Source organism: Oryzias latipes, chromosome 24 (assembly GCF_053564925.1).
Source record: "Oryzias latipes strain Hd-rR chromosome 24, Olatipes_Hd-rR_3.1".
NCBI classification, from domain to species: domain Eukaryota; kingdom Metazoa; phylum Chordata; class Actinopteri; order Beloniformes; family Adrianichthyidae; genus Oryzias; species Oryzias latipes.
Genome location: NC_136260.1, coordinates 16,339,933 through 16,354,110, shown reverse-complemented (window position 1 = coordinate 16,354,110; position 14,178 = coordinate 16,339,933). Strand labels below are relative to the sequence as shown.

The window sequence follows — 14,178 nt, the reverse complement described above, 5'->3', positions numbered from 1 at the left end:
GTGACTGTTGGCGTGGAGTAAACCCAACCTCTCTTCCCATCATCTATCTATTTACATACACTCTTCTACACTCTAATTTTCAGGCCCTCACAGTCTCAACCTAACTTTGTACAGTACAACAAGACTGGCGAGAAATATTTGAGCTATCCAGCAGTACAACTCAGACAAGGAAAACAAAGTCGTACAGAGATCTATTTGTCTAGTGGATTCAGCAGAATAAGGAGCTCAGAGATGCAACTTTAAGCGTAATTTTCTTTATATATGTCCCACATCATCAGAAAAATGCCACAAGAGCATGTTAGAAACACCATTTCCTATGGAGTGGGACTTTAAACGCTGTATTGCTTACAAACCCATAAATGCTAGAATGAGGTTAAAGTTGCGCATCAAGGATCTACCTTTTTATGGATTCATTTATATTTTATATGGAGAAAAGCTTCAGATAAAAAAAAAAATCAGCCTGCCAAGCAGCAGATCATATCAAAATTATCTGAAAGACAAGCTATTACATGTGATAAGATTCAAGATTCAAGATTCAAGATTCAAAGAGTTTATTGTCATGTGCACAGTAAAGAAACGGGTTTCCCTGCACAATGAAATTCTTTCTTTGCTGTCTGCTCCGAATGCCCAAAAGTATAGAGGAAACAAAAACAATTCACTCACATCATACACACAAAAACACAAGATGTCGAGTGGCTGTTGCAAAAGTGCAAATGTGCAAAAGTGACAGTGACAGTAGCAGCAATTAGGGTAAGCAAGGTGCAGTTTGTTTTTCCAGACTCCAGTCAGCTGTTAAGGAGTCTGATGGCAGAGGGAAAGAAAGAGTTCTTGAGTCTGGTGGTCCTGCACTTCACACTCCTGTACCTCCGTCCTGAGGGGAGGAGAGTGGACAGTCCTCGTTGCGGGTGGGTGGGGTCCTTGATGATGGAGGCAGCTCTCCTGCAGACCCTGCGTTTGTAGATGCTCTGCAGCGAGGGAAGAGGAGTCCTGGTGATCTTGGACGCAGTCTTTACCACTCTCTGCAGGCGTTTGCGGTCCGCAGCGGTAGAGCTGCCGTACCACACTGTGATGCCGCTGGTCAGGATGGACTCAACCATGCAGCTGTAGAAGTTGCTGAGGATCTTCGGGGACATGCCGAACCTCCTCAGCCTCCTCAGAAAGTACAGCCGCTGATGAGCCTTCTTCACCAGCTGTGACGTGTTTAGTGTCCAGGTGAGGTCCTGGCTGAGGTGGACCCCCAGATATCTGAAGCTGCTCACCCTCTCCACTTCCAGACCTCGGATAAGAAGCGGCTGATGAGGGTTCCTCCTCTCCTTCCTCATGTCCACTATCATCTCCTTTGTCTTGTCTGTGTTGAGGGTGAGGTTGTTGTCCTCACCCCATGTCACCAGACTGGCCACCTCCCTCCTGTAGGCTGCTTCGTCCCCGCCAGTGATGCGTCCTATCACAGCGGTGTCGTCTGCGAACTTTAGGATGATGTTGTCCTTGTGAGAGGCCCCACAGTCATGGGTGAACAGGGTGTAGAGGATTGGGCTGAGAACACAGCCCTGTGGTGTGCCAGTGTTTGTGATGATGCTGGCTGAAGTCCTGTTCCCTATTCTGACAGACTGAGGCCTGCCAGTCAAAAAGTCCAGGAGCCAGTCACAGATGATGGGATGTATTCCAAGGGAGAACAGTTTGTGGGTGAGCTTGTGGGGAACAACCGTGTTGAAAGCAGAACTGTAGTCAATAAAGAGCATCCTGATGTAGGAGTCTTTATTCTCCAGGTGTGAGAGGGAGGTGTGCAGTGCTGCAGCGATGGCGTCTGAGGTGGACCTGTTGGGCCGGTATGCGTACTGCAGGGGGTCTAGTGTGTCTGGAATGCTGCTCTGGATGTGGGTCAGCATCACCCTCTCAAAGCACTTCATAATGATCGGAGTGAGTGCTACTGGCCTGTAGTCATTCAGGCAGGTGGGAGGGCTCTTCTTGGGGAGGGGAACAATGGTTGTGGTCTTGAAGCAGGAGGGGACGACTCTTTGGCTGAGGGACAGGTTGAATATGGAGGTGAGAATGTCTGTCAGCTCGTTAGCACATGCTCTGAGGGCTCGTCCAGGAATGTTGTCCGGACCGGTTGCCTTGCGGGTGTTGATCCTCCTCAGGGCTTTGTTTACCTGGGCTGATGAGACGACTGGTGGGGGTGAGGGGGGTGTAATTGTCCAAGAGTATAATGGTCCCTCCGTGTGGGGGGTGGACGTCTCAAAGCGGGTGTAGAATGCATTGAGCTCGTCGGGCAGGCTGTCTGCAGCACTGATGGTGCTGGTGCTGCTTCTGTAGTCCGTGATGTGCTGTAGGCCCCTCCACATGCGGCCAGAGTCAGCAGTAGAATAGAAGCCATCCAGCTTCTCTCTGTACTGCCTCTTTGCTGCTGTGATGGCCTTCCTCAGGCCGTACTTCGCAGCTTTGTACTCGGACTCATTGCCAGATGTAAATGCAGTGGAGCGAGCACGCAGCATGTGACGTACATGGCTGTTTATCCAGGGCTTCTGATTAGGAAACTTCCTGACTTGGATGGTGGGCACAATGTTCTCCACACAAGTGCTGATGTATCCAGTCACATAGTCAGCATAATCCTGTATGCTGAGAGCTAAGACAACCTGTTTCCACAGCTGCTTCCTCCCAATCTGTATTCTCCTACACCTCTCATTTTCTTTTCTTTCGCTCGATTTTGTTTTTCTTTCATTGGTTACTCACGAAAAGCTTTCATCTTACACTGTACAGACCACATCTTGATCTGACACTTCATCTTCAGATACTTTTGAGCACCAGCCAGCTGCCCGTTTGTCAAAAAAACGAGTTTGTAATTATTAAGCCAGATGAGTTTTTGTCAGCCATTGGATCATGACTGAAATGTACCTAAAAAAGACTTGCATGCTGTAGCAGCGTGGATAATCTTCACAGCATGCCTCATGAGTGTGTGGAATCAAAACAGTTTTTTTCTGTTTCAAGAGGAGTGTTTGCAGCACTACTGAAAGGGGAAAGCGGATTGGTTGAATCACAGCTGACAACAGGGACTCAGAGGGAATTCAGAAAAAAGAAGAAAAAAAATCTCTGACTCTCAACAGCGGGTTAGAGTGGAAGTAAAGTGTTGAAGTGATGCAGAGCCGAGTCTGCAGATAAGGGGGGAAGTGGGTCGAGCACGCCGCTGCACCCGGTCCTTGTCTGGAGAGCATGTTGGCCGCACAGCAGAAACAAAGCCTCTCAGGCCCAAATCGCTCATAGTTTATACAACAAGAAAAAAACCTTTGACACAATCTTGTGTTTGGTTTCACCAGAACTACATTTGTCTTACAACAGTTTTTATTTTTTAGCGTAAGTGTTATCACAAAGCTTTATTGGTAGTATGTTTTATATTGAGCCAGGTATTTCATAACTGAATTTCTCTTCAAATATAAATCTGACAGACACTACAATATTTATTGATCTGTCTTAATATGCAACAGATCCTAGGTGACTTCTCATTTGTAATCTATAGGATTTAATGTGCTGTCAGACCACCTTTTCAGTTTGTCTGAAAGGCTTTCCACAGCTTCAGGAGCACTTATGGGAATGTCTGACCCTCTCTGGAGAAACTCATTTGTGAGGTCTGACTCTGACATTGGAATGAAGGCTAAGCTCGGAGTCTTCACTCTAATTCCTTCCAAAGGTGTTCTGTCAGGTTGAAATCAGGACTTTGTGCGTGTCAGTCAAGTTGTTTCTGACCAAACTAGCTCCTCCATGCCTTTATGGTCTTTGGCTGAATTTGAATGTCTTCCCTACCCTCTGGCTACTCCCTATTGCTCCATAAGGCTATTTGAACCTAAAGCAAGTATTTTTTAAGGAGGACATGTAGCGACTTTGGGCTGACTATCCCTCCCCCGGTAGGGTGATCTGTGTTTCTTCACATGGGTGTGCTCAGAGGCACAGACGTTTACACTTAAATGTAAGTAGTGAGGCTATGTTTTTGTGTTTGTGTTGTTCCCTTCATCTGGATGTCCCCACTGCTCCCCATAGTGACGAGGCGAGCAGTGGGGACATCCAGATGAAGGGAGGAGGAGGAGGATCTGAGGGTACGGGTGAGTGTGGCGACATGAACAAGATCTGATAGATATGAGGGAGCAAGGTTGTGGATGGATTTAAAAGTCAGGAGAAGTATTTTGGATGTAATTCAGTGTGTGAACGGTAGCCATTGGAGCTGCTGCAGAACAGGTGTGATGTGTTGGATGGAAGGTGTTTGAGTGATAATTCTGGCAGCTGAGTTTTGAACAAATTGTAGTTTTCATAGAGTTATTTGTGGTAAACCAAAAAGAAGGGAGTTGCAGTAATCCAGGTGGGAAGTGACAAGAATGTGCACCAGGATGGCAGTGGAATGAGGTCTGAGTGAAGGGCAAAGATGACGGATGCTGCGAAGGTCCAAATAGGCAGACCAGGTGATGCTATTGTGTGAAGTGAAGAGAGGGCGCTATCGAAAATGACACCCAGACTCTTAACCTGAGGTGAGGGGGAAATGGAGGAGCTTTCAAATGGAATGGAAGAGTTCTGGATGCTGTTTATATAAATATATGAAAGACTTGGTGACATAATTCAGTCTGGGCAAAAACTGCAATTATTCATTTCTCCTCCGTGATCAATCAACATCTGGGACTTCCACGAATTAAAAGGGACGACATCCATACGCCAATACCAAATTCGAGTCCCTAATTGGTCAAATTTGAACCAGGTATGAGATTACAATGCACGTTCAATAGCCACATATTTATACATACAGCCCAAAAACAGTCATAAAAACTTTCATAGCTACTGATGAACAGGTGAGTTTTGAACGCGGAAGCCCAAATTGCATGTTTCCATGGAATTTGCCGCTGGAACGCTCATTGAGGATGGTGTGGACGTTGTAACACTGACAGTTTGGGTGTTGAGCCTTTTAAATGGCACCATATTTTTAGGCTTTATGAACCTATAGAAGTGATTAAGAGATCTAAATTCAGTTATTAAAGTGGTTAAGTAATAATACACTGAAGTGATAAATGTCTTTGTCAATGTGGAGAAACGTGAATTGGATTTTTAAGTTTTAAAATAATGAATGTTCAAAGTTATACTGTTAAAAACATGTTGAAAACAGTCCTAAACTGATGTCTTATCAAATATTTTGGGTTCAACTTTCTTTTGAGATATTGCACTAAATACGGATTTAATGCATTTAAAAAAGATGCTTTGACCTCATTTTTATTAAGGATTGGAAATCCGTTTATCTTTATATTAGTCCTTTTTCTTCTTTAGGCTAAATTTCATTGTTAACCTTTCTAAAAGAAAGTTTTAAATTCAGTCTTTGCAGAAAGAAACTCCACTGTGACATCAATCTTCATGGAAAAACCGTTTGCAAGCAGTTATTTATTGTTTTTAGGCTAAAACTGCTGGAGCTATGCTTACCCATAGATATAAGTCATTAGTCATTTTGTTGCAACATTCAGCAATTAATTGTTTAGTTTTCTGTCTGATGCTGCAACTGAATTGGTGTTAGAAAATGGCCTTGGGGGGCTTTTATGCTGAAATGGTTGCAACTGCAAACAATGCAGGTGAGAGCAGCAAAAGTGACAAAAAACGGAGGCGTTTTGTGACTTTCTCGTCTCTCCTGGGAACAATAGTCTGATTTGCTTTCTTTAGGAAATTACTGGGCTGCAGGTTTTTAGAAAAGTCAAAGAGATTTCTGATTACTTGACTCAAACATCTCTGAGCCATCTTCACTTGTTTTTAAAAGTCATTTTCTTACAACACCCTTCATAGCTTTCATTATTCATTTTGAATGGGACTTTATAGTCCACAAGCCATCTTTTTTGTCTGCATGCTGATGCAGAAGGATGCAGTGCAGCCAGGAAGTTGCATGTGTGCACAGTTTTGTGCCTGCCAGCTTCATTCAGTCACACACATGACATGGTATCTCTGTTGGCCCAGATTCAGTGAGTTCACAAACCCTTACAGAAAAATATGGAGTCACTATGAGAAGATGATTTTTGGTTAGGAAAACGGTTTCAAAAATGAGGACACAAACCCATTGTTATGTAGTTTATCTCACTTTTGTTGATTTTTTTTCCCCCAACATAACCACACATCAGGAAAAATGCCACAAAATCCTGTGTCTTACTGGACATGCATTGTCCTTTCTACGATGATTTTTGGTCAACAAACGATGGTTTTATTTTCCACCAACAGGCTTTATCCCATATTTTTCCCTCTCTTCCTTTTTTCTTTGACCCAGAAGCGTTTTTTTCTACCCATGGAGATTTCCACCAAAGCTAAAAAAGACACACTTTTCCCAGTCCCATAGAGGATAAAGAAAAGGAGAGGTATGGGAAGGAGTGCAGCCAATCCCAGAACGCCCTGACGATAGATAATTTAAAAGGCACTTGAAAGGACACTCCCCCTCCAAGAGGGGGAGTGTTTTTAGGCTTACAATAGCCTAAAAAACAGAAATGCTCTTTTGAGGGTAAAGACCATGACTTCTTAAAAAATATTGGTGCCACGTTACATGAAATTACTGGATGACAACAAAGACTTTTTGTGCATAAATGATAGACATTGTAAAAACAAGGAAAAGTGCCCTAACAGCATCCACTGTTATTAGTATGTAACTAAATACACCAACTGGTGCAGCTCGGACACATCCTCAGTGATGAACCCAGGGTCTTGGGGTGTTTCGGGTCTTAGATCATCATACACCCTCACCTGGGCGACCCAGCCGGCGGTGATCAGTCCCCAGCTTGTGTCCGAGCAGCGCTACACCACGAATCTGCCCTCTTGATCCACAGCCACCTAGGGGCTCTTTCTGCTGCCTCACTGATGGTTTTGGTGGCTTTTCTCTCCTGCAACCCTCGAATACCCAGGAGCTTGAGTACTCTGTGCATGGATTGCCCTGGGAAACCCCTGCAGCCCACTTCAAATGGCTCACAACGTGCCCTCCAGCCACTCATCTTACAGGCTTCCACCAGTTCCAAGTATCTGGCTCTCTTCCGCTCGTTGGCCTCGCACATCCGATCTTCCCAGGGTACTGTAAGTTCCAGCAGCACCACTTGCTTTGTGGCGTCTTATGTTAAAACCAGGTCTGGCCTGAGGGAAGTCTCTGCGATGTGCTCTGGAAACTTAAGCTTTCTCCCCAGGTCCACTTGTAATTTCCAGTTACGAGCGGATGCTAGCAGCCCAGTTGAGATCTTACGCTCTGCTTGTGGTTTCTCTCCTGCCCTGACAAAAGCAATATTGCACTTCTCTGGGAGCTGGTGTTTGCTTAGTTGAATTCCTGTGCAGATGGTGGCAGCCACTGCCCTCAAAACCTGGTCATGACGCCATGTATACCTTCCTTCTCCCAAGGCCCTAGGGCAGCAGCTCAGAACATGCTCCAGGGTGCCTATTGCCTGGCACAATGTGCAAGCCGGTGATTCAACTAATCTCCAACAGTGCAGGTTGGATGGGCTTGGAAGTACATCGTAGACCGACTGGATCAGAAACTTGAGTCTGGCTGGTTCTGACTTCCACAGTTCTGACCATGTGATCTTGCGGGTCGAAGCATTTTCCCATCTCGTCCATGAGTCATATTTGAAGCTTTTTAGTCTTTTAACTTGTTTATGTTTAAGATCACTATAAATGTATTTTTTGGTTTTCAATAAAAAAAATAGTAAAAAAGATTTTGAAAAATTCCTACTGCTAATACTTGTTAACTGAAAACATGAAAAGTTTTCAGAAGTTTTACCTTGATTGTTTACAATGATGTAGGAATTGATGCAGACACACCATTAGTATAGTTTTCCTTTCATTTTCAGCGTAAAGGTTTCAAAAAGGGTTGTTGTTTTTTTTGTTGCTTTGAAATTTTTGATTTAAAAGAGTTATAACACATCATTATGATACCCCTTTGAAGTAATCGTTAGAATAGTTAAGTTGAGGATCGCCTGTTTTTTTAATGCAGTTTTCACACAGTCATGACCTTGTCTTTTGTTAGTTTATTGGATTTATACTTTTAATTTTTGTGATGAAACAAAAACAGTTTGATGTCAGTTTTTGTGAAAAATTACATTTACTACTCGAATTTGAGTTTTTTTCTACAATTTCAGGTTCATTATAGAATAGTTGTGTAATATAATGAAAACTATATCTGTAAAAAGATATCAAGGATTGCCATAAGAAAAGTTTATAAATGATTAGAGAAAATTAAGTAGTAAAAAAAAACCTAAAGCGGGCCCAGACTACTAAGAGTTAACACCACTGACAAATTGCTAATAGCAATTTTATTTTCAATTGATTATTTTCATGATAAACTATAAGCAGCAATAGTTTATGTATGATTTAACCCCTGATTATGACTTTGTTGTGAAAGAAAATCTGAATGTTTACATTAATACATTAAAGAAGGACAGGGTTATACGGTTTGGCCTCTTATGGCCAGACTAAGAGTTAAGCACAGAAAAAATTTGGATGCGTGAAAATCTTAATTACTGATGGTTTAGGGCAGATTCAGTATTCATGAGCGTGTGCAACAAATTCAACTTCAGCTTTCTAATGACTAAGATTACAAGTATGTCACACACTCATTCAGTGCTGAGTAAAGAGGGAGAAGATCATTTTCAGCAGGGAGGGGGATGTAATCACCACAAAGGGATGACGAAGTATCGGTAAGTATGGTCTTAATGTGGTCTGATCTGTTAATGCAGAGGTGAATGTACAGTACAAACGTAAAGAAGCATTGATTGGCTGTCGAGGTTTGCGTCTGTGACAAAAATACCAATTGTTTGATCTTGCAAAACACTGGTATTCAGTGCAGTTGGTGTGTGGTCTTCTTGGTTGCCTTGGAGACGTACATCTCAGCATCCAAAAATCTCTTTTTCTTTTAACCCGGTCTGCAGGAAGGATCTGAAATGTGGTAAAAGACATACCTGCCAACGAGGAGGAACTCTCCATGCACCCCGAGCCGCCTCATGGCCATGAGGAGACCGCGAACAGTCATGCCTTCACAGAAACACACCACCACACGAGCTTTGGGGAGACGTTCTCGTAATTTCCTCAAAAGGCGATCAAAGTGCTTCTCGCCTGCATTGCTGTAGATTTTGTCAGAGTGGGCGATGCACAGGCCTTCCTGAGAGGCCAGCTCCTTAAAGGCCTCCATGCCACTCTCCCCGTAGTTTCCTGAAGGCGATAAGAAGATTAAACAATGAGATTATTTTATTCCTTCATTTACAATAAAGAATCTCAAAGAAATGTTTGGAAAACAGTCGTTTCAGATGTAGAAACTGATCAAATGCCTTGTCTCTTAAGCATGAAGCCTTAGATGTGTGCTTATTACTAAAATGGAAAATCAATGTTATGCTTAAAGCCCGCCTCATAGCAGTCGTCCACGCCATCAAGGCTTGACTGAAGCTCTGATCCGCTGGTAATGAGTGTCACAGAGTTTGCTGGCTCCTGATTACAATCACACTCAAAGAGAGTGAAGATGTCTGTCCTTGTTTTGGTTCAAACTGCAACAATCAAGAATGACTCAAAGCCGTTCGAGTCTAAATCTTCCACGTGGACGGACGGCAGTGGCACAGCGTGGATTTGATACATGAAAACATGCGGCTCCTCAGTTTGAGAGGTGGATTACACAGACAATCCGTGCTGGAACACGTCTTTGTGTTTGTCAGAGCGAAATTAGAAGCAAAATCTAAAAACATTCATTTCACGATTGCTGCGATGGGAGGCCATCTTCACGAGAGCACTCACAGCCCTCAGATAATCTATTTGAGAACGACATGGCTTTAGAAAACAAGAAGAAGAGCAGCTGAAATAGACATCCCTGCATTGCATTTATTCCAGCACACAATGGGCCCATGTGTTGCTTCTTCAATAGTCCTTTGATAATCATTTCAATTGCTTCTTTTCAGTGTCCCACTAGTTCATGAACATAATGATATCCAATTATTTTACTCTTCCTCTGGGCTGCGAGACGGGTGGGCTGTGATGCATTTGTTCACACCCCATATGACCATCAAAAATGCAGACGGAGCATTTTCTCCACACAGATGATAATCAAAACAGGTAATTTATGCAATTTCAGAGCCTTAGCTGTTGCCATGGGCAACAAGCTGCATTTATAACTCTTCTAGAGTGGAAGAGAGGGATTACTTGTGGGCTTAAACCAGTCGTGACCACAGATTCAGATAAAACTAAGCTTCACACAAAGTTAAGGCAAGTTAAGGCAACATAAGATTTTTTCCAGATTTCTTAGCAAAAGAACAATGTATGCATAAAAGTTGCACAGAAAACACGAGGATTTATGTCTGAAACCGACCGAGCAATATTGCTTGAAACCAAATTTCCCCACACCTGCATAGTCAGTCACTGCTTTTTAGGTGTGACTAGGCTCCCATACGTAGGTCAAACATATGACAGCACCTAGTTCTACCCTCCAGTACACATCCCTAATCTCCTCTCTGGTTCTATCACATTGCAGCCCAATATTAAACTACGTTAATTGTTTTCAAAGATGTAAATGACCATTTATAATAACTAGTTACTTAACGAATCATTTATAAACATTTATTCATTAAGTTATAAACAATTGGGTCAAAGGCAGTTAGTTGGTGGTTTGTTAGGGATTTATAATTTGCCTTATCAATGGTAATAGCTCATGAACAATCTGTTAGTAAATGGCTCACTAACTCATTAGCAAGCAAACTGTAAATTAATCCTTTAATACTAATAGCTCATGAACAAACTGTTAGTAAATTAAGTAGATAATTTTAACAGCTTGTTCTTGAACTATTAACAATTAATAATGCACATTTATAAATCCTTAACAAACTATTGACTGTTATTAAACAAGTCGCTTATAACTCATGCACTGTTTATTAATGATTTCGTAACTGTTATTAGGTATTACTAAGATGCAATATCCTGTTGCTTCAAAAAAGGAGAGCAGATGGGGAAGGATTGTGTGTGGTGGTGGGGGGTCTTGGGAAATGTCGGTTGTTGTCGGTCAATCGTACTTTGGAGGTACATCACTGGCTGTGTTTCACCAACACTTTAATAAAAAGCATCGTCTCCTGTAGAGCACTATAATCCACGATGACATCATTAGGCTGCACAAATATAGGAGAAAGTCCTCGGGCAGAAAAGGAGCCAATAGTGGTTTAACATGATCGGATTTCAATGTTTTCTTGAAATGTGATGCGTTTCAAGAGTATTTTTTATTGAATTTTGAGTAATCACACAACACTTTGGCCTTGACTTCTTCACCTAACCTGTCTTTTCAACATAAACCTGTTTTAAATGAACTTCTGATGACCGTGAAACAATATATTTTTTATTTATTTAAACTTGTTAAAGGTGTTACAATCCAACCAGATTAATCTGGCTGAGGCAAGTTGTTAATCAAATTGACTTACACCAACATAAAAACAATGTCAAAACAGTTAAATCAATCTTGGAAAATACCATTTGGATTGAGACGTGGTATATTTATTTTTTTGTTATACCGTTAAAATGACCAAGTGTCATCACAGCAGACAACACACATGTGATATCAGTAAAAAAAACATCAACCATCATTCCATTCCAATGTGTGGAAACACTGAATTTTGCAAAGACATGTGACCATACAGTGTGCTAAAATGTTCTAATAATGTTCTGTTTGTGTTATTTTGACGTGGTGGAGCAACAGTAGGGTGAACTTTATGGAACTTAAATGTAAATGGATTTGACATAAATTCTTGTTTATTTGTTTGTTTGTACACATATTTAATTTACACTTGATTATCTTGCAAGAAATACAAATAATGTGGAAAACTTCACCTGCAGTATTTATCTCTGAGTCACACGGGTTACATTTTTGGCTGAAGATGTCCTGGATGGATTTTAGCTCAGTGAATCAGATTGACTGGGATCATTCAAAAAGAAACAATATCGATAGCAAGCTAAATTTAAAATATGATTCAAATCACTAGAATGAGTCATTACACTTGTGGTAAATTCCCTTTCAAAGACAAACATTAAAAAAAGAGCCATTGTTGATAAAGTGAACATTAGAAACCTGTTAGATCCCACATGACAGTGTTCTGCAGCAGGAACAGCAGTTTTAGTTTCTGTCTCAACCGCTTTAGAAAATCAAAGGAAAACGTGTCACAATAAAAGATGATTTGGTTCATTATTAGATATGATATGTTCTGCTGTGATGGGCTTTAAGTAATGAAGGATCAGGAATGGCTCACCTTCAGTGTGGACCGCAGACACGTAGGTCCAGTTGTAACGTTTGACAATGTCCAGCATGGCCCGGGCCTGCAGGGTGTCGGAAGGAACCACCCTGAGGAAGTACTTGTATAAAGTCTTATCACTCAGATCAATGCTAGTGGCAGAGTAAGCAATCTGTGGGATGTTGAACAGCTGTAGCAGGTTCTGAACCTGAATGGCCACTGAGCTGGATCCGGGTCCAATCACTCCAGCAATGGGTTTCTTGGAAGGTGGTGGATGGTTCGATGGGGTTCCATCAATACACCACTTGGAACCGTCCTTGTCATCTCGAATGGAGATGAGGGAGTCCCTGATAAACTCGATGCTCTGCTCCAGGGCAACAGAAGAGTGCCAGCAGGAGTCCCGGATCTCACAGCCAAGGCTGATATTGGGGAGCAGGTTCGGGTCTGCGTTGATCCGGTCCAGCGTATGGAACATGGCCTCCACCCGCTGGATCCCGTACTGCTCCCGAACGTCCCCGCACTTCCGCTCTGCCACCTTCTCCGCGGAGGGCTGGTGGTGGACGGAGAAGAGCGCGCCGATAATCACGTCTCCATCCATGCGAGCCACGGAGCGGGACGCCGCACGGGGCACAACGGAGCGCTCCGAGATACTGCTGCTGTGGGAGAACACGAGGACGCGGAGGAGGCACGCGTGGAGACACAGCAGAGCGAGGGGACACATATTTACGCGTGCCATGGTGTTTCGTAAAGCCTCTCCAGCTGAACAGGCATATTATCTGCCGTTCATCCCATACATGGCCTGCGAGCACGACTGCAGAGGGGGACCAACACGCACCTGCAGACAAGGAGAGAAGCAGATGTGATGTGGAAGCTGGAAGGAAGGCCAGATGTTCAAAACGTGCGTGTGGGCTTTGTACGCATGCTCTTTTTCCAACAACACCCCGTTTCGCGCTCCCTATAGCTGCCAGCTGTCCTCTTGCCTTTTCAGCCGCATCAATGCCTACTACTCTAAACAAATAATTAATCATTACCTTTAAATTCAGACAAAAAAAATACGATAAATTGCTTCAAAATGTTTGAGATGCCGAGTCCGCTGCCCATTGAGAAAATTCGGACATGTTTCAGCACCTCGGACAGCGCCAAAAAATCCACGCAACTGTTGTCTGAACTCCTCATTTTCTAACAGTCAAAATTCAATCGACATAACATCTAGATTAAAAACATTTCCCATGTTGGCTTTATTACGACAAGAAGAGCATTCTTTTCTAGACTCTCCTCAATCTGGTCAACCCTGCAATGAACCATCGTTCAACAGCATGCACAACAATCAATCAGATAAGAGTTATAACGCTCATAACTGGATCAATCATCAATTCATGAAAGAATTCCCGCAGATTAAACATCTCAGTACATATGTGGATCTCCGTCGGGCGTCCGCGTGCGCACAGCCTGCTCGGTCGGTGTTCAAACTTACCTGAATCCTGGAGACATGTGTCGTCTGTCTTCTGCGTGCTCTTACTTCAGTTCGTGCGTCTCTGCTACGCGCGCTCCCTCAGATCTGACAGGGAAAACAGACTCCCACCAACCCCTACCACCACCACGAACACCATCCCCCTCAAACTGACAGAATCCCATAAAGACACAGCTTTTCATTTCTGTTTATTTAAGAATGGTCAGGAAACATTTTTTGGGGGAAAGGGTTTAAGGCTGCTGTAAAAATATAATCAATGCTGCACACATATGTAGTTTTTTGTCCAAAATGTTGTCCCAAGTTTTCAAACGTGTGCTAATTAAAAGAAAAGAAAAGAAAAAGGATAAAAAGCCAATTTGTTACCAGAAGAAGGAACAATGCATTTTACAACTTACCCAGAAATTACATGTCACCGTTTTTCAGCACCATGGAAAGAGGCCAGTTGCTCATTGTCCACTGTTCTACAAATCATATGTATGATTT

The 14,178-nt window shown here is 42.8% G+C and overlaps 1 protein-coding gene across 5 annotated transcripts in view; it reads right to left on the bottom strand.

Annotated features, from left to right (window-relative positions):
• grm1a (glutamate receptor, metabotropic 1a) overlaps positions 1-13,837 on the bottom strand; it is a 37,117-nt gene extending 23,280 nt beyond the window's left edge. For 2 of the 5 annotated variants that reach the window (XM_004083597.5, XM_020714526.3), the window contains exons 1-3: positions 13,699-13,837; positions 12,243-13,059; positions 8,934-9,183 (exon numbers count right to left, since the gene is read on the bottom strand). In XM_004083597.5, the coding sequence (XP_004083645.2) occupies positions 8,934-9,183; positions 12,243-12,960 (968 nt within the window). In that variant the 5' untranslated portion in view covers positions 12,961-13,059; positions 13,699-13,837. Of the gene's footprint in view, positions 1-8,933; positions 9,184-12,242; positions 13,060-13,255; positions 13,280-13,582 lie in introns of those variants that run through there. The other 3 variants (XM_020714524.2, XM_078942841.1, XM_078942842.1) reach the window with 3 other exon arrangements.
• Between the last annotated feature and the right edge of the window lie 341 nt (positions 13,838-14,178).